Source organism: Passer domesticus, chromosome 5 (genome assembly GCF_036417665.1).
Source record: "Passer domesticus isolate bPasDom1 chromosome 5, bPasDom1.hap1, whole genome shotgun sequence".
NCBI classification, from domain to species: domain Eukaryota; kingdom Metazoa; phylum Chordata; class Aves; order Passeriformes; family Passeridae; genus Passer; species Passer domesticus.
In genome coordinates, this window is record NC_087478.1 from 43,566,279 (window position 1) to 43,591,219 (window position 24,941).

General features: G+C 37.4%; 1 protein-coding gene across 4 annotated transcripts in view; it reads right to left on the reverse strand.

The window, feature by feature from the left end:
* The window catches only part of CDK17 (cyclin dependent kinase 17), a 90,722-nt gene that overhangs the window by 10,361 nt on the left and 55,420 nt on the right, over positions 1 to 24,941 (reverse strand). For all 4 annotated transcript variants that reach the window (XM_064419787.1, XM_064419784.1, XM_064419788.1 and 1 more), the window contains 5 exons: positions 9,328 to 9,453; positions 5,380 to 5,436; positions 3,301 to 3,415; positions 2,679 to 2,773; positions 1,984 to 2,046 (listed from right to left, as the gene is read on the reverse strand). In XM_064419787.1, coding sequence (XP_064275857.1) covers positions 1,984 to 2,046; positions 2,679 to 2,773; positions 3,301 to 3,415; positions 5,380 to 5,436; positions 9,328 to 9,453 — 456 coding nt within the window. The remainder of the gene's footprint in view (positions 1 to 1,983; positions 2,047 to 2,678; positions 2,774 to 3,300; positions 3,416 to 5,379; positions 5,437 to 9,327; positions 9,454 to 24,941) is intronic.

Genomic DNA, 24,941 nt, shown 5'->3' on the forward strand with positions numbered 1-24,941 from the left:
AATGTATCACTGCATTAAGGACTAATACTTCGCAGTTTCTGTATGTATAAAGGTCTGATCTCAAACATGGGACTTTTGGGTAGCTATTACTGGCATTTACCACACAGCAGTACTCAGTAGTCAGCATAAGTAATCAAATGTGCAACGAATAAATATGAAGCATTACAGAAAGCAATGTGACAAATTCATCATGTAACAGGACCTCTGAGGAAAAACACTGGAATGTTTTAAATGACCATATTCTGATACATCTGTTTATTTTTGCACCAAGTGACACTACCAAATTCTTTTTCATAAACTGGACAAATACACAGCAGGTGTAGTTACATCCATCTGTTCCCAGTGTGCTGACATAGGATGCATCTGTGCTAGAAAAATAGGAATTGGGATTAATTTCTTTCTCCTTGCTTTCCTTTCTCAAGAGCAGAATGAGAAGCAACAAGTCTTGTTCCATCTACTCAGGCCTATATTGTTGCAGGGGTAGTCAGTTCCAAGCTTTATTAGCATGACTTCAATAGAAGTAAATGGCCCTCCCTAATGTGCACTGGGACTACAAGGATTAGTCAAGAACGCAAAGCAGATTACAGAAATTGTGAAGCTTCACCTCAGTTGGCAGGGATCCTTTTGGAAATGCACAGGATGTCATGTATTAGCTCAAAATTTTGGTTAAAACACTAATACCTACAGAGATCACACACACCTTCATTTTGTCAAAACACAAAAACCTAAAATTAGCTGAGGAGTGTGAGAAGTGATGTCAGGGAGGTCTCTCAAATGTTAATGATGACTCAAACCCCCACAGTTATTATAAGGTAAGCTACCACAGCTAAGCAGCTGTTCTGGTTTCCCAGTGCCAACGGTACTGACCATATAAATTTGATCTCTGAGCATATCTTACACCACAGGCAAACAAGGAAAAACAATTCCTCTGCTTAGCTCAGATTCTGGCTTGTTCGCTAACTGCACTTATAATAAAAGTCAGGTTCCCACTTACAGCTTTCCCTTATTTTTTTTAAGCTTAAAGCACTGATTATGAACTTGCAGATAATTAAAAACACAAGCGTAATTATGATTTTTGGTTGTCTCTCTGAAGTAGAAACAAATTAAAGCATTTCGCTTTGCAGACTCTCAGAGGAAGCAACAGAGCAGGCTATGGGCAGATGTCTTTCCCAGGAGATAATTACAGTAATGTGACAACAGAATGAAAGGGAAAGCTCACCAAACAGTAATCAATATCTAGCCTGTGTGCCAAATCTCTTCACTCATTTCACGACAGTACTGTACTCTGTTTGGAAGCTTGTTTCTAAAGCCCTAAGTATTAAAGAAGACTAAGAGTTCTGCCAGTTTTCCAAATAAAAGCCTGGTTTTTACAAGAGAAATAGCACCTGACCCTGACTTAGTTTCAGCAGGCCAGATTGGAGACTTGAGTCACTTGACCTGGCCACAACCATAACTAGAAGGAAAGGAAATCAGGCCCTAAGAAAATTTTATTTCCATTTTCTTACTAATGGAAAGATGAAAATTACTCATTCTTAAATACATATTTTTGATTTCTTACTTGCGTAGTGAGCAGTGGCACCCAAAAACACATTCATGATTGAGGCCACATTTTCCTCAGTGTCCATATAAAAATCTGAGGCTATATCAAATTACAGACTTAGTAAAAGAGTATAAAATAATGGAAGGACAGTAAGTCAAAAGGGTTATGAATGTATTATCTTTTAGGAATTTTAAAATTTTAGATATGTAACTTCAAAAAGAATGAAAACACATGAAATTATATAATCTCTTCTTTTCAATGTTTTAAACATTGAAAACAGAGACACTATCTGATGTCAAATGTAGCTAAGTCAGGGCAAAAAAGAAGATAAGTTTCTTTCTTTTATTTTTAAAGAGGCTAAACCATCTAGCTCCTGATTATAAAGTTCTCTGAAATTCTTAGGACAAAGCTGGAAGGTGGCCACTGTCACTAAAAACACTCACCTTTACATTGTGCATGCTCATGATGTTACCACAGTCATCCATGTACTGCTTCAGGTCCTTGTCCTGTCAAAACACCATCATCAGGTTTCAGTAAAATTGTGCACAACAAATCACATGAATATTACTTATTGTTGGAACTGAAATGATTCACCAAAAAAAGAGATTTCTGCAGAAGATACTAAATGATAAAAACCCCTAAAGCCTGCAGACAAATACCCATGGTTTTCCAGAGGATAGAAATACCCTTTTCCCAGCAAGCTGTACAACATTACTTGCCATTGCCCTCTCCTCCATCTATGTGAGGCACAGTATTTTAGAGAATTGTATATTCTCCAATTACAATGGAAGTCAGCTATGTCACAACAGAAAAATATCATAGGAATAGAAAAATATCATTGGAAAATAGTGTGATTACCATTTTATACAGATCATGATTTTGGACAAGCAGACAGTCTGATCAGGCAGATCACCAGTATCTGCTATTAAGAAAACTCTGAAATGATCCCAACCGTATTTACTAATTTACAGCCATTTAAGAACTGAATACATGTTCTCATTTTTAGCTGAATGACTGTAAATGCAGGAGTAAACTACTAGTCCTAGTAGTTTAAAAAAGAGTACAGAATTTTGCTGTATTTCTGTTTCTTAGAAACAATATATCAAATGTAAAGCTCACTAATTGTTTAAGCACTTACCAGGTATTCAAAAACAAGAGTCAAAGACTTGTCTGTGTGCACAATATCATGTAACGTAACAATATTTGCATGTTTCAGATCTTTTAATAATGACACTGCAAGAGAAAACAGGAAAAACAAAATAAATAAGTGCAAAACACATGAGGAATAAATGCAACTTCTAGTTAGGACCATCTATATAAGCTATCTGGGGTTTTAAAATTAAAGAGCTATTTTTAAGAACATAAGACTCATATAGAGCAAGTTAATAAAAAAGGTATTTAATCAAAACAACAAACACACACTTGAGTAACAAGCTTGTATTTCTTAAACTATACATTTCAGACAGAAGTAATTCTGTAAAATGTATTCTGAATTCCTGAAAGTTACTCACTAACAGCAGTCTAAGTATTTAATCATCCACTTGTAATACTGCATTTGAGATCACAATCACCCCCAATAAAGTGAATAAATTTGAAACAAAACTCTGAATATGTCTGAACTGTAACTTTCCTCATCAGCACTAATAGCAATTTCACTAATGTCCCATGTAGCCTATGTATTTCCAAGTACTGATGGTGATTTGGTCAAAAAGAAATCCAGAAGTATCTGAAATTCTAAGAACTAAAAAAAAAGTTACAACCTTCTCTTATGGCTGTGCATGGTGCTCCCTCTTCATGTTCCAGGCGGATTTCTTTCAGAGCTACCAGATTCTCTGTCAATTTACTTCTCCCCTTATAAACTGTGGCATAAGTACCCTATAAAATGGAAAAAGAAGGGAATTTTTACAAGTTGTTCCTTTATCAAAACATTAGTTAAGTAAGAAAATGTTAACTTCTGACTGAGGATCTAACAGATTTCATTCTGGATATGAATAGTTTTTACATTATATTCTTTTGACATATATAAAAATACAGAAGTGTTCTTTTAAGCACAGGACTGAACTCACAGAAGCCATAAGACATGTATATGCCTAACAGCTCTGAAAATTACATGGAAACCTAAATACCACAGAGCTACCAAAGAAGTCAGATCAGGTAGCATTAAGTTCACTAAGTTCACTACTGGGATCATTTACACTCCTCAAAGTCTCTATCTCACTACAGAAACCTAGCTCGGGTATCTCTGCACTATGCTGCAGTTATGTTTCCAAAGGCTGCAGACATACTTTTCCTCAAACTCAAACAAAATATGTAATTCCTTTGGATAGATTCTTGTCTTCATTATACATTTTCAGACAGCAAGGGATACAAAACCCTAGAAGCGTATTAAACTAAGACAAAAAATTCTGACAATACAGTAGGCAAAACTCATCCCTGCAAATGCCATGAAAAAGCAACAAAGGTGCAGAATCTGCCCTAGATCACTAAGGTACTGTAAGACTGCAGAGGATCTGGACAGGTTGGATCCATGGGCTGATGACAACTTTATGAGGTTTAACAAGACTGAGCACCAGGTCCTCCACTTGGGTCACAACAACCCCAGGCAGTGCTGTGGGCTTGGGGAAGTGACTGGGAAGATGATCCGAAGAAAAACATCTGGGGGTGCTGGCTGACAGCAGCTGAACATGAGCCTGCGTGTGCCCTGGTGGCTAAAAGGGACAATGGCACCCTGGTCTGTGTCAATAACTGTGGCCAGCAGGGCCAGGGAAGTGACTGTGCTCAGTGCTTGTGAGGTGACACCTCGAATGAATGCGGTGCCCAGTTCTGGGCCCCTCACTGCAAGAAGGACACCGGGGTGCTGGAGTGTCCAGGGAAGGGTAATGGAGCTGGTGAAGGGTCTGGAGCACAAGTCCTATGAGGAGAAGCTGAGGGAGCGGGGGCCTTCAGCCTGAAGAAAAGGAAGCTCCAGGGGATCTTACTGCTCTCTAGAAATGCCTGAAAGGAGGTTACAGTCAAGTGGGCATCAGCCTCTTCTCCCACGTAACAATGATAGGACAACAGGAATAGGCTTCAAGTTGCATGAGGCAGGCTCAGATTTGATAACAGGAAATTAAAATGTTTTAAATGGAGGACTGACTGCAATATTCACAGCAGAGATGCTGACCAGCCCTGCTTCTTTCTGCAATGTTCACTGCATCCCATTTCAGTGCCCCATTCTCAGTTCTGTTGGTCAAGCTCAATCAAACTGGACAGGAATGACACTTGGCCTCTCCTGAACTGAACTGTTTCTCTGGAAATCAGAGGATGACTGGAGGGGGAAAGCTGCTGCCCCCTCCAAGTGTTATGTATTCCCCTTGGCAGCACCTGCCTGGCTGCCCAGCTCAGGTGTGAAGGTTTCTTTACCAGGACATGCACACTGCTATTGCCTGCACCTTCCAAGCACTGGTCCCTAATCCATCATGAATATTCCAACACCTAAGTCATGGCAAGAGGACACCAGACTCAGTGTTATCATCAAAAACACACTGTTACCATCAACAGAATGATTTTGTCTATCTGGAAAAAAAGCCAGCCTACAGAAGAAGGTCTACACAGCATATTTGTTAATGGAGTCTTGCTCTTCCCCAGCTCTGACAGTTTTCCTGCTTTATTTTTTATTTTGCTTATTATTTATGCATAAACATTTGTATAGTTGTGACATTGTTACACGTGTTGAATATGTTTGGTTTACTAAAAAAGTAAATTTAACAGGTATTTTCAGGATTTGGAAAGTTTCAGTTGAACTTACACAATATTTTACATAGGACATTGTTATAATTCCAAAAGAAAGCTATACGTACCTCTCCAAGCTTTTCTAACTTGATATAGGTTTCCATTTTTCCAAATCCAATTTCTGACTGCAATGAAAAGAAATGGTAAATTGATCACTGAAACCAAACACTTCATTTGTACATAATTTAATGAACAAGCTATTTCATTTCAGAAAATTACCTGACAATACTTAACACTGCACAACTCCAGTATTTTAAAAACAAATTAGCACATTTTGATATAGATGCATCCCAGCACCTAAGCCCAGTGCTCAGCCTGTTGGCCAACCTACTGTGTATCCTGGAGGGACTGTGAGCTGAGTTACACTTCGACCAAAACCCCACTTTAACCTACCTCCAACTTAGGTTTTCTCTACTCTTCTGATGTGATTACTACTACTGAGGTTGTTATAGCTTAAAGCATAGAAGTAATCTCAAACTAGTCCATCCTTTCTCTAGCTCAGCATAACCATATGCTGCTGCTTTTTTCAAATCTTATTTGTTTGCTATGTTCAAGATCTCAGCTTCAAGTTTCCTCTTCCATTCTGATTTGCCAATGCCTTTTGGACTGAAACTTCAGCAAGAAAATCCCTAAGCATCATTCCTCAGCAAGCTCCAGCTTTGTCTCAGCAGTTCGCAATTCATACCTCTTAACTCCAAATCTCTGTGTATTTTAACTTGGATCTATTTATTCATGTTCTCTTTTTTTGTCACCAACTTAACTCTTCAATGCAAGCCAGAAAGAAGGGTGTGCCTGCCTATGTAACACATTTACTTCTGAACACTGTAAGATCATTATTCTTTTCCTGTTCAAATCCACTGCTACTCTCACATAACACAGTTATCTCTTACAATTATTTTCTCCTAAGACCACTGTGAATTACACCAAAGCTTCCTGTTTCTCCTGCAGTGCTGAAACTATTGCTCCTGAATGCAAAAAGTAAACATGTAAATGTGAATTCTTGAAACAATTTACAGAACACATACAGCCTGTACCCTGCCAAACCCCCAAACTCACAGGCTTCACGCAGTCATGCTTTACTGACAACTGAACACACACTGCAACAAAAGAGCCAGGTTTTCTCCCCAGCACCACCCCCTCCTTTAATTTCCAAACATAGCTCTTCATTTCTTTCCAAGGAACAATCCTTTGACCCTAAGCTGTTTTCAGCACCTAGATCCAGATGCCACGTGCTGATTTGCTCCTAAAAATCTGATGGATTTTAAAATTTTCTACTATTTCATGGTAACACAGGGTAACATAAATACTGTTGACTACATTAAGATTTGAGAACAATATAATATGAAGAGAGGAAAAGTCTGATTAATACTTTGTTTTCAGAACACATGTATGAAAATACATCTGAACTAAGGGTAAGACCTTGTCTTCATATATCTAGGGGAAAAAAATGGGTGTATAATTACATTCATATAACATGAAGAGCAATTCTGCTTTATTAAACTAGTGTTAGAACCAAAATGTTTTAGAACTGTATAAGGAGACTTTAGCATCACACACACATTGAGGAGCTTGTCAAAGACAAACCTTTATCTCCAAATACAAGCAAAGTTGATATTTGCTACCCTTGTAGCTGCAGTGAGATTTCAAACATACCACTGATATAGGTGCAATGTTAGCAAAACAAATATTATGTTTCCAAAGTGCATTTTGACCTAGTTAAACAAATATACCTTGAAGTGAGTATTAGATGGTATTAGAATTAAAAAGACAGGCGGCTTAGATTATTGGAGAAACTAAAGAAGAATTCATAGCCATTGGTCTTGCTACCACCAGACAGTCTGGAATTTAAAAGCCAGATTTCTAAGAAACCTCAGTGTTTTTCATTAAGACTCATAAACTTATTATCTGTTTAATACAAAAAATCATATAATATTTCCTACATATAGAAGACAAGTATTCTTCAAGATCTGCTTTACAATGTTTAAATTTTTGATCACATCTTGGTTCCTTGTCACTCCTAAGGCAAAAAGGTCTTAAATTCCTCAAACTAAGATCAATTTCATTTTTAGTTCAAAATACTTTTTGAACTGTTTCATCTTCTTCTGCAATATGCATCTATCTTGCCTTACACAGCAAGACTGATGCACAGTATTTATGGCCTTTTACTTCTAGTGCATGCAATACTGTACATGTATACAGAAAAAGGAATCACTGTAAAAACTAATTTTTTGCTTGTATTTCAAAGAAAAACACCAAACCTAAAGTATAACAAGTCCTCACCTGGTACTTTTGATAGCCTTTTCCCTTTGATCCCTATTAAGTCTTGAAAAGAGACATGCCTTTGAAGCAGAGCACGATACTCATCTATTGTAAGTAAAAGTCTGCTAGCAGGCAATAACAATTTAAGAACAGTGAGTCCTTAGCTTTCATTTTTGAAAGCTTAGTTTGAAATCATAGCAAATGCATACCTGCATTCCACAGCAGTGCTGGCAGGTTTCATTTTGGACTTTAAAGCCTTTAAAAATGAAAGCGTTTTAAAAGGCGAAACCAAACAACCTTGTGATGGGAAGCTGATTCCAAGCACACACCACATTCATTAGAGGGCACTGTTTTTCTGTCAGTCTTCTCAGAGGTAAAGAAGAGAGAACTTCAACTGCTCTTAGGGGTCACCGTTAAATGAGCAAGGGAATTCAGATTTACAGGAAAAATTGTCCCAAACACTTAACTCCACTGGCAAGGTTCTACTGAAAAGGTATTTTGCCAGCATCTGAAGAGAGGTTTGGGGAAGTCTGTTCCTCAGTTCCATGCTACAGCAGCAACTAAGTGGTGAATGAGCTACAAAATTCTGGCACAAGTATTTCAGCCTGACACATTATCATTACTTCCAGAGATTCACTCAAATGTTTTCCTTTTTTTAAGATTGTTTTTGCAAAAGGTGGCATGCAGATCAGAGCTTTATTAGCCCAGCACACTAGTTTTTTTCTTTCAGGGTAAAAATACTCAAACGCTGCTTTGTTATAGACCTCATTCACAATTAATAAAGATATTTTACAGTCAATAAACCTATTTAATTATATGTACTTTCCTAATTGTTTTAATATATATTTAATTACTTATTTTATAAATAAGTAATTAAATCAAGAAAACAACAATGTGCACTTCATAAATCTATTCAGAATTTCTCTGTGACAAATTTCTTACCAATGAATTTACTCAGTATGTCAGTACCAGTCTAGCAATTCTTTAAGACCTCAACACTAAAGAACACTGGTAGATGAAACTATGACTGAAACATATCAATTTTTTAAAAATAAGACCATAATTTTTTTATTATTCTAGGGATGTGCATGATTTATATGTATAAATATCCAAGTTTTCTAGAACTTATACTCTAATTATAGTATAGGAATACTCATTCTGTCATCTCCAAGGAAAAGACTTATTTTTTAAAGTAACCAATAATCCAAAAAGGTATATGCGAATTTATTCCTTCATTCTTTTAAGAAACAACATGTGCTTTAAAAAAGAAAACAAAAAAAAAAAAACTTCACAAAACACCCACTATTGTCTTCACAGCAATTCTGAGAAAAAAACTGCTATCAAATACAAAAAGAGCAGTGAGGAGGACCTGCCTTTATATTATGCTGCTTAGGGCCTTCCTACCAAATCACGAGGGGACCCAGCCTTGACCTAAGACTGTGTGGCCTATTTGCTCAAACAGATCATCCCTGCTCTAAAAAGCAGAAGGATTTAAGTACGTACTTCAGGAGTTGAGTTTAGCCACTGATTTTAATAGGTCAAGACCTTCACTGAGAAATACGAGAGCACAGAGTTAGCAGAAGAAAAATGATACAAAGTGTGAAGTTCTTAATTGGATTTTGACAAGGATGATCAGAAATAAAAAGTCCAAGAGGAAATGAAGAAGCAGGAATACACCTATGGAATACTGGCCTGTGTATGCACTGGATTCTGAAGCCCTGAGAGGCTGGCCAGGAAGGCAGGTGCATCACACTTACCAGGGATGCCCGACGGGAACGCCGACTCATGGGCTGGTCGAAGGGAGGGCTGTTAATCTGCAGCTTCTCCAGGTAGCCATCGGGTATCCTGATGTCAGCGGGCAGCGACAAGCGCTTGTTCAAGTCCTGCAGCAAATAATGGTAGAAAGAGACGGGACAAGTTGAATTCAGAATTTCCCAAAACATGTAACATCTGCAGTGTTACTAAATAAAACTGAAATATTTATACAATGAAAAATAATCTGACAAAAATGGTTTTAAAAGCATATTCTCTTCTTAAAACACCTCAACTTGCTTATGTAAGGTTAAAAGACCTGTGCAAACTTTATTACTCTGACAAGAGGAATGAAATATTAAAATGCAAATAACTACATTGAGGGTAAATGTTTACTCAAATACTTTATTTATTTATTTTATTCAAATACTTTTTTTTGAGTTTACTCAAATACTTACAGGGACCTGGAATACCAGAAACTAAGAATTCAGAGAATTGTGGATGCATTTCTTTTCATACAGCAGTTACTTTAGTATAAGAAGAGGTTTCCATAATTCAAAATATATCATTCTCTCTTTCTCTCAACTCCAAAAAAGGTACAAACTTAGTCTATTTTTTCCCAGTTTCACAAAACAGAATCACTTCATTATTAGAGCCAACTATTATGAATATTATTACATTTTTAAATCTATGTAATTTGTAAATTACGTAAAATGATGTTAAAAATATCACATTAATTATATTTATTTGTGACTCTTTACTACAGGATCTTTTGAAAATGAAAATGCCATTACATGAAAGCCATTTTCTCTGCATCACATTCTGTTTTTCCCCAGTAAATTCTTCCAACTACAACATACATTATTTCTAAGACAAGAGGGAAAAAAAATCACTTAATTTTTTACCAAATGGGAGGGGGGTAAAGAAGATTTGTTTCTGCACATTCTTACTGTTTTTATTTTCAGTTTGGCTTTAATCTCAAACATGGCAAGAAACAAAAATATTAAATATTGTCTCAAAGTAGCCAGTCACCATCTCACGGGATAAAAAGACATCACAACCAGACTCGCAAAAAAAGGTAAGTCATTTCTGAAACAGCAGGAATTGTTTTTCAGTGTAGGTAGTTTATCCAAGTAAAGAAAGTCATGCCCAACATCAAAGTGCACAATCCGCCCCCAGAGATTGTGCACCCTGAAGCTGAGGACATCTCTGGAAGCACCACTGTTTTCATACTTTTCTCCAGCACAAGAGTAACTCTGTATTTCTGCTGGTAGACCTGAGATTCAATCAATACTGACCTGGGGGCAGTAAACCCTTCTTGAAGGTACTCTTTTCTGTCTTACCTACCACCTCCAGCTGGGCATCCTGAGCTAACCCAAATGTTGGCAGCTACATCCCTGTTTGGTTCCCCTCAGGCTTGACCATGTGCTTCTACTCATGTCTGCAGCAGCTTTGAACTATTTGAGCATGCTAAATAATCAAGAAACTCTCAGGCAAAGTGCATAGCTTCCTGCCAGCTTTGTGCTCCAACCAGGTTCAGTGTAAGGTCAGACAAGCTCACAGCCTGAATGCAGGGCAAGGGAGGCACAGCAGGGCAAGCCCGGGAAGCCGGCAGCCAAATTGGCTTAGGTTGACAAAGAACTGGATCTTCAGACTTTTCAAGACTTGAGATCTTGGTGAACAACTTGCTAAGCTTTCAGTGACAAGAATGTATTTGAACCATGTATATACATGACCTGTACACATACCTGGAGCAAAGGCTAAGCAGAAAACACCCGTTAAAGAGACAGACTTTGCAATACCTATGTAATGGGAATTAGTTGAATCTCAGGTAGGACTGAAGTGCTAATATATATCCCCCTGGATGATTTACATATGCTATTCACTATGGCTACCCCATACAGGCAGAAATTTTTGAATAGAGGAAAGCAAAGGTCTAATTTCTGGCAGCTGCTCCTCCTGTTCTCCTTTTGCTTCTCACACGTCCCTAGGTACAGAGCACAAAGCCTGTCAGCTTCTGCTTTGCTGCCCAACATGAGCTTCTTTGCACAACTGGAAAAATGAAAAGTGTCAATTTTTTACCTAGTACAGAATTTTTTAACTGCCTTTAAACAAAAAAGTGCTGTTCACAGAATGGCAGCTTTGACCAACATTTTGAAATTAAATTAAAAAAACCCAGAAAGTATGGCTCCATTCTGGCATACTTTCTGGTTTATTAACTCATTTTCAACTTGCATATTTTAAATTTTTTTAAAACACTGGCAATTGTAAAACTGCCTGTGTGGTTTTTGGGAGAGTGGTAGAACCAACAAATCGTAACAGGACCTGCAAGTATTCCCTAGAGTGAAACAGTATTTTCCACTACAGTATTTTCCTTCTTTTTGCCAGGCTCTGCTAATGCTGCTCTCCCACTGAAGAGGGTTTCAGATCACGGAAAAAAAGCAATATATCCTGTAGTCTACAACATTCTTCAGAAAATTCTGGTAGCTGTTCACAACAGTTGAGCACAAAGGAAGGCATGCCATGTTGACTTAAAGAAAGCAGCTTTGACATCTCTTGGAGAGTAAAACCATGAGAGCTGGAACAAGACAGAGATGACAGGAAAAGGATCAGCATCAGTCTCTACCTCACTCACATGTAATCCCACATCAGCACTGGGCCAATATAGTGGCTTTTTGCTTTTATTCTGATGGCTCAAGAACAATTTGAAAAATACCAGAAGAACAAAAGAAAGTATCAGTGAGATGAGTTTTTCAATGTAACTTCCTGAACACAACAGATACCACCACTATCCTATAAACTCTGTGACAAAATCCCTTTTTCCTACTCTTACCTAGTAACTCTTGTGGCACAGAAACCTGTTGTAGAGCTCTCACGGTCTTTGTTAACAGGAGTGTTTATAGGGATTTTAACAGAAAATGTTTACAGGGACATTGAAGTTACGGACCTCACCTCAAAGGCCTTAAGAAATACTGACCTGATAGTATCCCAAAGCTCTCCATATGCATTCTCTCTCCCCTCAGCACTCATGGCTGGCAAGCTGAAGTGGTGCTTCAAACTCACCTCCACAGCCTCCAAGAAGCATTCCCAAGCATACAGAGTTGATGGGTATATAAGAAGAAGGAAGCAAGGGCAGCCTTTAGGGCTGCAATGGCCATTTGAAAACGGTGCCATTAAGTGTGCACTGTGCCTGCCATCAGTGAACATGCACCTTTTCACATGGAGTGCAAGGGACACAAAGCAAGTCTAAGATTCTACACAGTTGCAAAGAATCCCTTACTTTGAAGCCCAGCTATCAAAGAAACAAGATACAAATATTTTAGACATAGCAAATATGATCATGCCAGGTAGATGTAATTCTATCACAGAATTCCTATTCCTTCATTCTCAAAACCTCTGCCTATACCATTTTTGCAACAGGCCTCATGACTTTACTTCAGAGATTCATGTGCCACCCTCAGTTATAAACCAAGACCTTCAGCTGTACACTTCATTTGGAGCTCCACAGTAGGTAGAACAGTCTGAGTCTAAGTACTTACTGCTGCAAAGGCCAAAATCTGTTCCAGTTTAGGTAACCCACCCCCCAAAAACAGTAATCCACTTTTACATAAAACAACAACCCTCATCTCCATCCCCTGCAATGTCTTTCTTTAAAAAAAGCCCTAATCAACACACCCCAACCTGAAAAGGAAACTTTTCTTAGAATTAGAATACCTGATGTTTGTAACATTTCTTTCCCTACACTTGTAATGTAGTAGTCAATATATGACAGCAATTGCTCTTTTTCTCCCATCAGAAAAAAAAAAAAAAAAAAGAGTACTAAGTGCTGAAAGCCTAAATTTTTGCCATGTTATAAATAAAATGGAAACAATATCTATTCTTAACTTTCTTGAGCTGAAGAAAGGTTCTTTTCTGTGAGAAAACCATAATGATTTCATGGAAACTGCAGTAGGTAGTTTACAGATTTCTCCTCCTAATGATTTACACTACAATACTTCCAAAACTCATGCTTATTTGGCTATGTCAGAATGTCAACCAAGCCAAGATTTCCTTTTTAAAACCATACATTAAAATTGCTATCTACCAGCCAGAAACCTTTTATGACACCAATATTTGAAAGATTATGGAATTATATATAATAAGTCTTCTTTGTATTACAATTTTCCTTTATCTAGCTCCCTAAAATAGACAAAATGGAAGAAAGTAATTTAGACTACAAACCCAAATACCTGAAAGAAGGAAATTATTATGTTGTATTTGTCTGTACCACCTTAATTTCTCCCAGTTTTTGCAATAATTGAAGCAACCACCTCTTGGGAAAAGCAAGTAATTATAATTAAATGCTATACAGTAACATGAAAGGGGATTCATTAGATGTGCATGAGAGGAATAAGCAGAACACTTCCTAGTGGCTAAATAGAAAAACTGGAAACTAAAATTACATCAGTCTGACACAGTTGAAAAACCCAGTTATTTTAACTGAGATAATGTTAAAAGAAAAGCAAGAACCTACCACACACCAACCAATTTTGAGCCTTAACTGCTCAAGAGCAGGCAGTCTGCTGACACTTGGGCAGTCTGGTCATCTAATAATGGCAGCAGGACACCTGCTCTCCCACTGTGGGCTGACCCTGGAGAACAGTCAAGTCTTCACCCAGTGGAGTGCTCACTTTGTGCTCCCACAAAATGCAGAGAAGACTGAAGGATGGCAAGGAGACTTATGGGTGTAGGTAACAGGGGTTTAACAGGGAAAGCAAAAGCTGCATGCCCTAGCAGAATGGGAAAAGGAACTGATTCACAGGCTCCTGTCAGCACGCAGGTGTTCCACGGCTTCCTGGAAAGCTGGGCTTCAGAAGACAAATGCCATAGCCACAGATGCCCTCCTTCCCCCTCCTGCTCCAGCTTTTATTGCTGAGTGCCATGCCAGAAGGCACAGAGTAGCCCTTTGGCCAGCTGGGTCAGCTGTCAAGCCCAGGGGAATGAACCTGTTTCCCTGCTGGTGCTGAGCAGCCTTTAGGGTGAGTCTGGCCTTGGTGCAGGAAGCCTGGACCTGCCTGTTCCATGCAATCACCATCTCTGCTCCCTCTGCTGCTCCTACAGCCACCCCACTGCAACCCTGCCATGGCTGCTTCACCAGCAGCGAAACCTGCTCCTCTAAATCACATGGCTTGCTGCTGTTTTGGTGTGACACCAGGCTGGAGGGCCAGCAACAGCAGGAAAGAGATTTTTAAGAATTTCTAATTGTCTTAAATCTCTGTGGAATTCTGTGAAGCAATGAGACCTTCTGGACAGAGGACTTTGTAAACACTTATTTCAATGATTAACTGAATATAATGACCTGCTAGCATTCCCATAGAAAATAAAAAACTAAAAAACTTAAACCAAGGTATTAAATATCTTGCTATAATGCTGTTTGAAGAAGTCATAAGGAAAGATGCAAAATTAATGGCAGCACTGAATTTTCCCTATGCTCTTTGATACTGTCAACACTACAAAGTTAAATGTCCTCTTTGAACACTAATTTTGCATCCCTTCATAAATCTTCTAAATTTTTGAAGGTAGTAAATTAGAGCAACTCCCTGTGCTGTGTTATTTTATATATCCTTTTTTAAGCACAACAGATCTGTAAGTGGTGTACCCAGACCCTCAACTCTAAGAGAGAGAATCTGGGTATATTCCTTGTAAGTCTTAAGAAGCAAGGGTTTACTGGAATGCAAAACCTTAGCTTTTAGGGGCAACAAAGTACTTCAGGTAAAACAATCTTTTAGAGAATTGAAACTGTATTATTTTCTTGCATTTCACTTAAAATTTATTTTTCCAAATGAGGTCTAATTTATGATAAAGCTTTTGTCAATTCATAGCATTTTCTAGTTAATTCTTTTATGCTTAGCCTTAGGGTCAACTTGCAAAAAAAATATCAGTATTCAATAAATATGGCACCCTAAATGATCACATGGTTAACTGTGTGTTATTTAATGAGCTACTTTTTGATCCAGTTCCAGATTATACTCTGGAGAACATATTCAGCCACCATTTGATTTGTTAGGGGAACTGGAATGCTTGTGGCATTTTCCTCCTCCTTCTACAACTTGAAACCACATTTTCTACCCTCATATGCAATGCTTATTCTCAGTTTTGCTTTACTATTGGTATAACTGGCAGAGAAATGCATCTATTTTTATAATTTGTCTGAAATGAGTTTCACATCTGTCCTACTGTGCCTCATGGCAGATAAACATGTAAGCACTTGTGACAATAATGCCACTTTGTTTTCCGTGGAGATAAACTACCCTAACTTGTGTTTATCTTTGTCATCTATCTCTAATGCCAGCTACAGCAAATGCTCTAAGAAGAGCTACACTTTGTCCAGCCTTTTCTTTCATCTGGCTAACATCCAACTGTGTTGCTGTAACTTGATGTGGAAGCTCCGTCACCTCTGACTACTTACACCTAGGCACAAGAAAAGGAGGCAGGAATTCCAACTTAAATTCTGCAGGTTCTGTGAGCTGAGGAATTTGACATTTTACGTAAACAAACCTGTCTCCTAAATCAAAAACAAACAAAATACAACCTTGGCCCCAAACTTGGCCTGTTTTTCACACATATAAGTAAATTCCAAAAATCCTAACTTTTTTATTTCATTACCTCTGGTCGTCTTCTAGATGGCCTAAAATACTATTGCAAACATCAGCTTTTTCACTTGCCATCCATAGTAAATCATTCACAAGACTAATACTAGAATTTTGATACCTCATTCTGTTTTTCACCTCTGACTGTCAACTTTTTCCTTAGCTACCTGTCCTTTTCTCCTATTTCCATAATACAAACTTACCAGCTATTGCCTTTTATAATTGCCTGACTTGACTCATTTAATACTACATAGTGCCACACTGTGACACTTTTCAGGAAATCTCATTCCTGACCAACAGGTAATTTTCACTCCTCTTCAACCCTGTCAAAAAATAAACCTATTTTTATTTGTGGAAAGAACACTGTTAACATCTTCCACTTTAAATCAGGTATCATAACAAAAAAACTTATGCGTTTTGTTAATTCACCAGTTTTTTTGGCCAAGATGCACTATATATTTCAGTTAATTTCACTGAATTTGATAAAGAGGATTCTAACTCAGGATAGACAATTTCTGAACTTTACATATTAAAACTGCTCTAAAAAGAAGCAACTTAAAACATTCACATTTTTTATGTGAAGTTTGTCTGTCTTCTTCTTGACTTACACAGCACATTTAGAAAATAAACACTAATAATATTTATGATGAAACAGAAAAAAACATTAAACACAGAAAATACATAACCACAAAATTGCCCCAGGGAAGGCTTTGTTGAGGTCTTTCCAGTCCAATTTTGACTACACTACAAAAAGCAAAAAATGAAAACCAGACTACTTATATTTTTAACCTGTAACAAATGTGTCAATTGGCAGAGTGCTCCTTTCTTGCTCCAACATTAAGTCTCTCTTGTACCTACTGGACTTCTAGTGCTGCTGATCTTTGAACTGACAGCCCATTTCAGACTGTTACCACACTCACAACTGCAACTGCAGCAAGAGAAGGAAGGTTTGTGCCTCCTGTCAGAAAAACTTGAAGGGAAAACCTTGGTAAACATCAGCCTCAGTTCACTCTTACTGAATGTTTCATTTTGCAAACCTAACAGCTGAGTACCTCCAAAGCCATTATTTCATTGCCTGTAGCCATCATTCCCATTGCTTTCGGAGGAGAAAGGGCTGCGTGTAAGAAAGTCTCATAACTACCCCTTCCAAACAAAAGAACTAGTAATTCAGTGATACAAGGTTAGAAGCCAAAGGGAGTAGGAAGCTGTCTCTGTCAGTGGATGACACAAACTATACTGCCAAGCTACATCATGATATACCAATCCTTATTGTTTTGGCTACTCCGTTTATTGGTGAGCTACATTTCCAGACCAACCATTACTTAAGGTATGTACTTACTATATGGCAACAGACACTTGCTGGTCACTCCTCCCTTAAATTTTAGTTTATCTTTTAAGAGTTGATGCTGTTAAATTCCATCCATGAAATTTTGTTACAGCCTCACAAAGAAAAAAGAATTGTTCTTCTAAGTCTACAGACATCAGTCTGAAGGCCAAACAATTCACTATGGATCAAATGAAAATGCTCTTGTGTAAGCACGGGTCTGAATTAGCGTTCTCACCAGCTTTAGTGAGCACCACTGAGACATCTCAGCTGCAACCACGGGCTACTCACTATTAACTCATTGTGCTTTTGTTCACTGGAGAATGCTTAATGACATCTAAGATATTGCATCATATAACCCTCTGTGCAACACAATTCAGCTTCATTACATGCTTACTGTAAAAGAACCTCCAAACCAACCAAATTTTTACACTGTTCTTTCCTTGCATATTTTAACTAAGAATGCGTATTATGTGCTACCTCACGGCACACAAAGCAAACAAATTAATTTTTAGACATTAGCTTGTGCCAGTAAGAATTTAAACAATCTAATATACAATTTTTAAGCATGCATTTATTGTATCATTTTAGTATCAGATACCATGTGGAGTTTTTTTCTGAAGGTCGCCTTATCAAATCTCAGTGCATTTTTGTCAAATGACAGCACTTGAAGCCAACTGGATCCTCTACAGAATTATGACATACAACAACACTGCTAGAGGCAAAAATAAATATATAAAAAACAAACAAAAAAAAAAAAAAACAAACAACTCCAAACCAGAGAACATATTTGTAAAAAACTGTTATTTGGTTACAGCTCTGTAGACCTTCAAGGTCTCTAAGAAAAACATCAGCATACACATGCACCAGAAGAAACCTATAGCATCCTTGCAGCACACTATTTTAATACCTTTATAAATAGGCTTCAATTACTGTAACCAAAAAGACTATTTTAACAGCTGGGATGAGTTATCTATACTGGTATTCCTTATATGTATATAAAGCCATCATCATTCCCCCACACAACTGACAGTTTTAGCTATAATTTCATTATGATGCATAAAGTGCATTTTTTTCTGCGTTAGCAGCGTGATTTATATATGAATATTAGATTTTTCCTTTATACTTCAATGTTGTTATTGTTACAATTTTACTGGAAACACTAAATCACAATTATACAATTACTTTTCTGCTAAATTTGAGGAAAGGGTCAGAAAACCTCTTCTGTTAGCAGCAATAATGAAAGTACAATCTTAAGATCCATCTACAAAGGATCACTGCTAGATCTCATGCCACAAATCCGTGTGGGTTTTCAGCAAGTCCGTTGAAATGCAGCACAATTTAAGAAAGCATCAATTTTGAGTACTGAACCAAGGGGCTTTTTTACATTTGGGACAGAATTGACCCTAAATACAGTGGAATTCATTCATCAATTAAATCAAAAGGTTTTTTTCCAAATATGCCAATCGAGTACAGAAAGCACTTCCAGGGATTTTATCATGAGATTGAGCCCACAGGCCATTTCAGACTGGGAAGAAATACCAGTGACCACAGACAATGCATGTTCTCTGTCGCCTGCCCAACATAACACAGCTTGTCAGATTGGATTTTGACATGCCAGGCAAAGACAAGGAGCCAAGTGCAATCAGTGAAATATTATTATTATTACAAATTGTAGGGTTAAATCTCTGGTTTGGGACTAGGTGTCACATTTTCCCAGCACATCTACTATCACCAATCAACAAAGCAAAGACTTTACTGCCAGTAGCTGAAGAAGGTTATTGCCAATATCTACAGTAGCCATGGCCCTCAAATAAGAATGTAAAATAAATAATACAAAAATGAAAAAATTAAAATTATAAAAATATAATAAATACAAAAATTAAAAGCACAGAAACCACTACTGCAAACAGATATCTTTGTTTTTATTTATTTTAGCACCATGAAAAACTTAGGAAATGTGCTAAGCATCTTTTCAGTAATATTTGCAACAATTAGTATTTTTGAAGGCACATAATTAGAATTAGAGGCCAATAGGTTATTTTAAGCAGACAAAAATACAAATTCTGACCACTTTCTTTGTCAAAATACTTTTAGTGAGAACTTTCATTTCATGGACACGCTGCTTAGGCTACCAACTAGCTGAAAAAAACCTGCTCTTTCACACATTTTTCAAAAAAACCCACAGGTTGTTATTTTATTTACTTTATCTCTACCATTAGTTTTACAGAGAAAGGTTTAAACTGTTCAGCACAAATACAGTGTTCACAAACTGCCTTCCAGGAACTTCTATTCACATCCAATGAAACCAAACAAAACAAATACATGTGTCAGAAAACCAGTTTTGAAAAATATGAGAAAGGAGAAATGAAAATCAAATGTGAGACATTAACTTTCCTTTCAGCAAGTATATAAATACACAGGAAATGTGTGACAGATTATACCAGATTATATACCAGAAACTTGAAAATTCTTCTGGTTTTTTTTTGGTTGGTTTTTTGCTTTGGTTTTAGTGAGGGGTTTTGTTTTTTTTTTTTGTTTGTTTGTTTTGGTTATTATTTTATTGCATCAGAAAGCTTGTCACAAAGTGAATTTAGAGAACATAAGGAACAATGTAAAAAATAGTAACAACCATGAAGACATCAACTCTGATTTTGTCTGTCTGCCAAATGACCACCTATCAAGGTACCACTCCGTAGCATCAGCCTCAGTATAAACCCTGCTGGAGTTCAGGGTCTGTGGCTGTGTCACTCTGCCGTAGGTTCTGGGCAGGAACAGAAGCTAAGAAAGCAAGCTCTGCCTCACTTATTACTACACCTTCCTGATTTTTTAACATGGATTTCTGTATGTTTTCATCAGTTTCTGTAACATAGTAACAAGAGAAACTGCCCTGAAAGGAAAAAAAGGTAGTGTAGGTTACCAGCTTGTAAGAAAAATGAGGCCAAGAGGAAGGAAAAAGAAACAGAACACACCACTGCAAAAACACAAACTTGGACCTTTAAAACAGTTCTGTGTAGTATTAATTACTAACACTAGCATTTATATCATCAACAACGCTTTAAGTACCAAAAGGTAAGTCACATGAAAAATGTGGCTAATTAAAAAGAAACCAACTTCTTGAATAAGAAAATGGGAAATCTGACCTTCCTGGATTAAAGTGCAGTGGAGTACAGGGTATGAAACTGCACCCCATTACTGACTTTTCATCTGATGCACTTCTGTGATTATGAGAGATGTGTTTTATAGATTACTGAACACATCCAATATGATACTCCTCAATGGAACCCAAGACAAAAAAAAAACCAAAAAAGCATATAATCCATCCTTATAGAAAGAACATTGCTTAGTGCAGTAACTTTTCTAAAGGAGTATTTGCAAGTGCAATGCAAGAACTTTAGCACCAAAATGACAAAGGTTCCCAACAAAAGGGCAAAAAAAAGTGTTAACTACTGATAACAAATGTAGTTACCCTTTAAAAAAGTCTAGTAAAAAGCATGTTAAAGTCATCTGTTGCCTAAGCTGAAATTCTTTTACTTGTTGTAGCGTCAGTGTTCTGTAAAAGAAATGAGTCTGCCAATCAAATAGGTTAAAAGGAGGTCCATCAGCTTAATCAAAACCATACCAGTAATTTATAATGTGCACTTGGGTTTCTAGAAGGGGCCTTCTGAAATCACCAAAGGTCATGGAGATGTGAAAGCAGAAGTTTATAAAAAGGGTAACACATTTTCTAGTGTAACCTTGAAAAGGCTGAGAAAAATGATACAAGCATGACTGAATGGAGATAGTGCAGTGACCACTGAAAAGTAAAAGAACTCTTGGTTGTCTTCAGTACCGAAATCTTCTGGTAGGTGATCATGTGCTTAGATTCATAGAAGAGACAATCAGAAGAAAAGCTACTGCTTCTTGGGAGTCAGAGAGAAGCAAGTTAGACAAAACCCAGTAAGTATGGCACAGAGAGAGAGCTCTGTAGCTGCGAAGCACAGAAGGAAGGGGGAAGGAAGAAACTTTACTCAGAGAGGGCCACAAGTAGTAATGCCTGCTTGGTATACAAGGAAGCCTCCTGGATGGCAAGACACCTAGGACTTGGTATCTGGATGGCTCAGGCCATCTTGGACAAAGTGGCTTCCTCCTTCCAAAGCTAATGGCAGAAGAAAATACTGTACTGCCCATGACCAAAAGGCTGGGTCAGTACTGCATCCAGTCTGTGGTTCAAGCATTTAAACAACTGAATGGAGCTGAGAGCGCCCAATTTGCACATGAGAATGGGGACCTACAAACCACATTCTAATCTGAAGCCTATGAACAAATTCTTAACACTTTTATCAGCTGAAACATCAATAATTTTATGTGTTTTTCTTAGGAGAAGGTACGCTTGCCCAGGTGGACCAACGGCACATTGAGTTACTCAGGCTGTGTGGCAAGACCCCCTAAGCAGTTATAACCTGGTAAAGAGTGAAGCTCAAAAAAACCTTATTTTTCATCTACATTCTCACTTCTGGACGGTGACCATCACAACACACACCTGCTTACAGCATCAATTTGTAGCCTTTGTATTTCCTTCTGTTCAGCTACAAGTACCAACCCTGCAGCTAATCCTCTCAGGGGAGAATTATCCCCTATAGCAGTGTGGTTGGAGCAGTCTGATCTGGAACACACTTCTGTCACTAATGTGACAGTCAGATGGATAAGAACTGTTTCTCAGGATAGAATATCTGGGAAACAGGCTGGTGAACAGTGGGTTATGGCCCTCTGCCAGTTCACATGCTAAGACAGCTAACAGACCTTGGACTTCTGGGAAAGGGAAACAGATGTTTCAATTTGCACAGACTGTTTCTCCTTATTTTTTATCCACCACAGCTCTTAATGATGCACTCACTATCCACTGCATGGGCACAGGGCCCCCAGTGAACACTTACAGCTTGTAACATGATTTTACATTAATGCATTACTTCTTTATTTATACTAATTCATTATTTCTTTTCCAGCAAAATCAAACTGAAAATGCTTTAAGCTATAGTTCCATAATCTGGAAAAATGTTTCTCATTGCATGACGAAAGCACCTACACTTAAAATAGAGATATACGTGTAGATATTCTTAAGCTGTACCACTGACACTTCAAAAAAATTATTCTATCCATTTTTTTTGATTCTTAACAATTCTTAGTACACAATCATTAATATTAGCAGGAGAGTAGAAGACATTTAAATTAAAACCTAACAGCTGTTAGAAGCCAAAATCTTCACACAATAGATGCTCACACCTACTGTCAGCATGGTTCCTGCCTGAACAAGTGGCAGGAAGGAGAAAGAAAAAGAAAAAGCAACTGCTTTATCGACAATTTGTAGCCTGTGGATTACAAGCAAAATAAACTTTATCTGGGCAACACAATGAGACTCTGGTATTTTCTCTTTGTCTTCTAAGCACATGATAACAAGGAACAATCATTAAAAAAACCCCAATCTCGAACCACAACTGCAGCATTGTTGAATTCAGAAGCAACCACATTATCATCTCTCTGTCACGCTGGCCTAAATTATAACTGATGGGGGAATGGGGGGGGTGGATACAACAGACTGAAAGCTGGTATTTCCATGGCTGCAACTGTGCATGGGAAGTTTTCACCCCAGAAGACTTTTCACTGCAGAGCAGGGTTCTTTCTCGTTGCACTATCACCACTTCATATTTAAAATGTTTCATACTTAGGTTACATTGCAGTATGATGATTTCCTATCTAAAGCAGGACAATTTAAGGTTATGAAATTTCTGCTTTCTATTGCTATGCAGATTCTGCTGTAACAAACACATTTTTCATTTCTCTCTCCACTGTCCATTTTGTATTTCTCTATATGAAAATTTTGGAAAGATCAAGTTTTATTTCCCAACAGAATCTTTTATATATTCTGTAGCAGAGAATATGTCTGGTCTTTGACAACATTTTATTTGTAGCTATGCATTATTTAACTGCAGTGGGGATGGGCACTAAAAATCAGAATGTGTATTCTAATGGACAAAATGTGCCAGGAATAATTTTTTTTTTTTTTGCTAATTAGCACTTTGAGTACAGTATGCATTTTTTAGCAAGAATTTAATAAAACCTGATTGGGTTGCTGATTTTCAGAATTCTAGAGAAAGTTCAAGCTGAGCATAAAAAATTTGGTTATATATACAAAATTCTTGTAACTAAAAAGGATGTGTCAAAGTTTCAACTTTATCTGACTAGTTATCTTCAAAACTAATTAGGACTTTGTCAATTCAGCAGAAATAACCAAACATATATAACCAAGAAATTATGTACGAAACCACAATAAATACAGCAAATGTTGGTCAAACTAAACCTAAGGACCAGCTCTAGTGTGACAGGCACATTCATCTTAGTGAGGAGGAACAAGGAATACTGCTTTATCGCCGTTATCCAACTGTGTATGTTTAATCAAATACATTCTACAGTGGATTTCAGCTGGGGCTAATGACTTCAGCAGACTACAGCAAAAACATTCTGTCACACATGTACTAATTTACTCCAACCTCTAATGTATAAGCATACAGCTATAAGTCATCATAAATGGCTATAAAGGGAGTACGTACTCAGGCTACCCAATGTCTAGAGACAACAGATCGCCACCAGCCATCAAAATAAAACTGAAATAATAGAAACTTACTTCACAACACAGATTGCTTCTTTCCCTTCATATAATCACATTGCTACTACCGAATCAGCCAGCTCCATGGCACAAATCCCACAAGGCATGCAAGCACAACTGTTTTACGAGAGGAAAGAAACCTTGCTTTGGTTCCCTCTAACGTCAAGGAAGCAAGTGATCTCATTCCAAAAAGAGCAAAATGAGTAAAACTGGGTCTTCTGTAGATTTACTTCTTTCAAAACAAGATAGATATTGTGGTTTTTAACTAGCAGTTGATACATTAGCAATGTCTCCCAGTGCAAAGATTTTTTAATAGAAATTAATAGAGAATTAGAATCTGAGATTTCTAGCCATCTGTCAAAACTGACAGAAAATGACCCATGGGATAAATAGAAGGAGGAAAATACAGTCAGACAATGCAAACACTTAAAGCCTTTTCACTTAGGAAATGAGAAAGTTGACTGATAAGATTATCATTAGAAAGGTATTTTATCCAAAGCTATGAGATTGTTGCATTTTCCTCCCTCTGAAATGCACAAACAGGTACAAGTCCAACCTAATCTGCTGCAAAGTACTTCTAAAAAGCAAACTTAAGTCCACCAAAACCATCTCTTATCCTTAAAATTCAGAACTGAGTTTGTTTGCACACAACAGCACAGAATCTTACAGGAAAAGTCACTGTATCAATACTACGGTGAGGGAAACATTACAATTCTCACAGAATATATATGAATAGATGCCAAAAAACCATTTGCTCTCTCGTTGGCTGAGCAAGTCAATGAAGAAATAATGCTCATTTCAACAGTCAGAAGCAAGCATTTGGAATTTGGAGGAAAGTGAGAAAATCAGCATTGCACAAACAAAACTTAAAAGCTTCCCAAAGCCTCTTAAACAGTAATATTAGAATTGTTTTAAAACTGAAGAGGCAAATGAAAAGATGTTTTTATTTGAAAAAAAAATTCTGAAAAATTACACAGGAACTTCCTGACCTTTACTATTCCTGAGATCTTTACTAATTTCTTT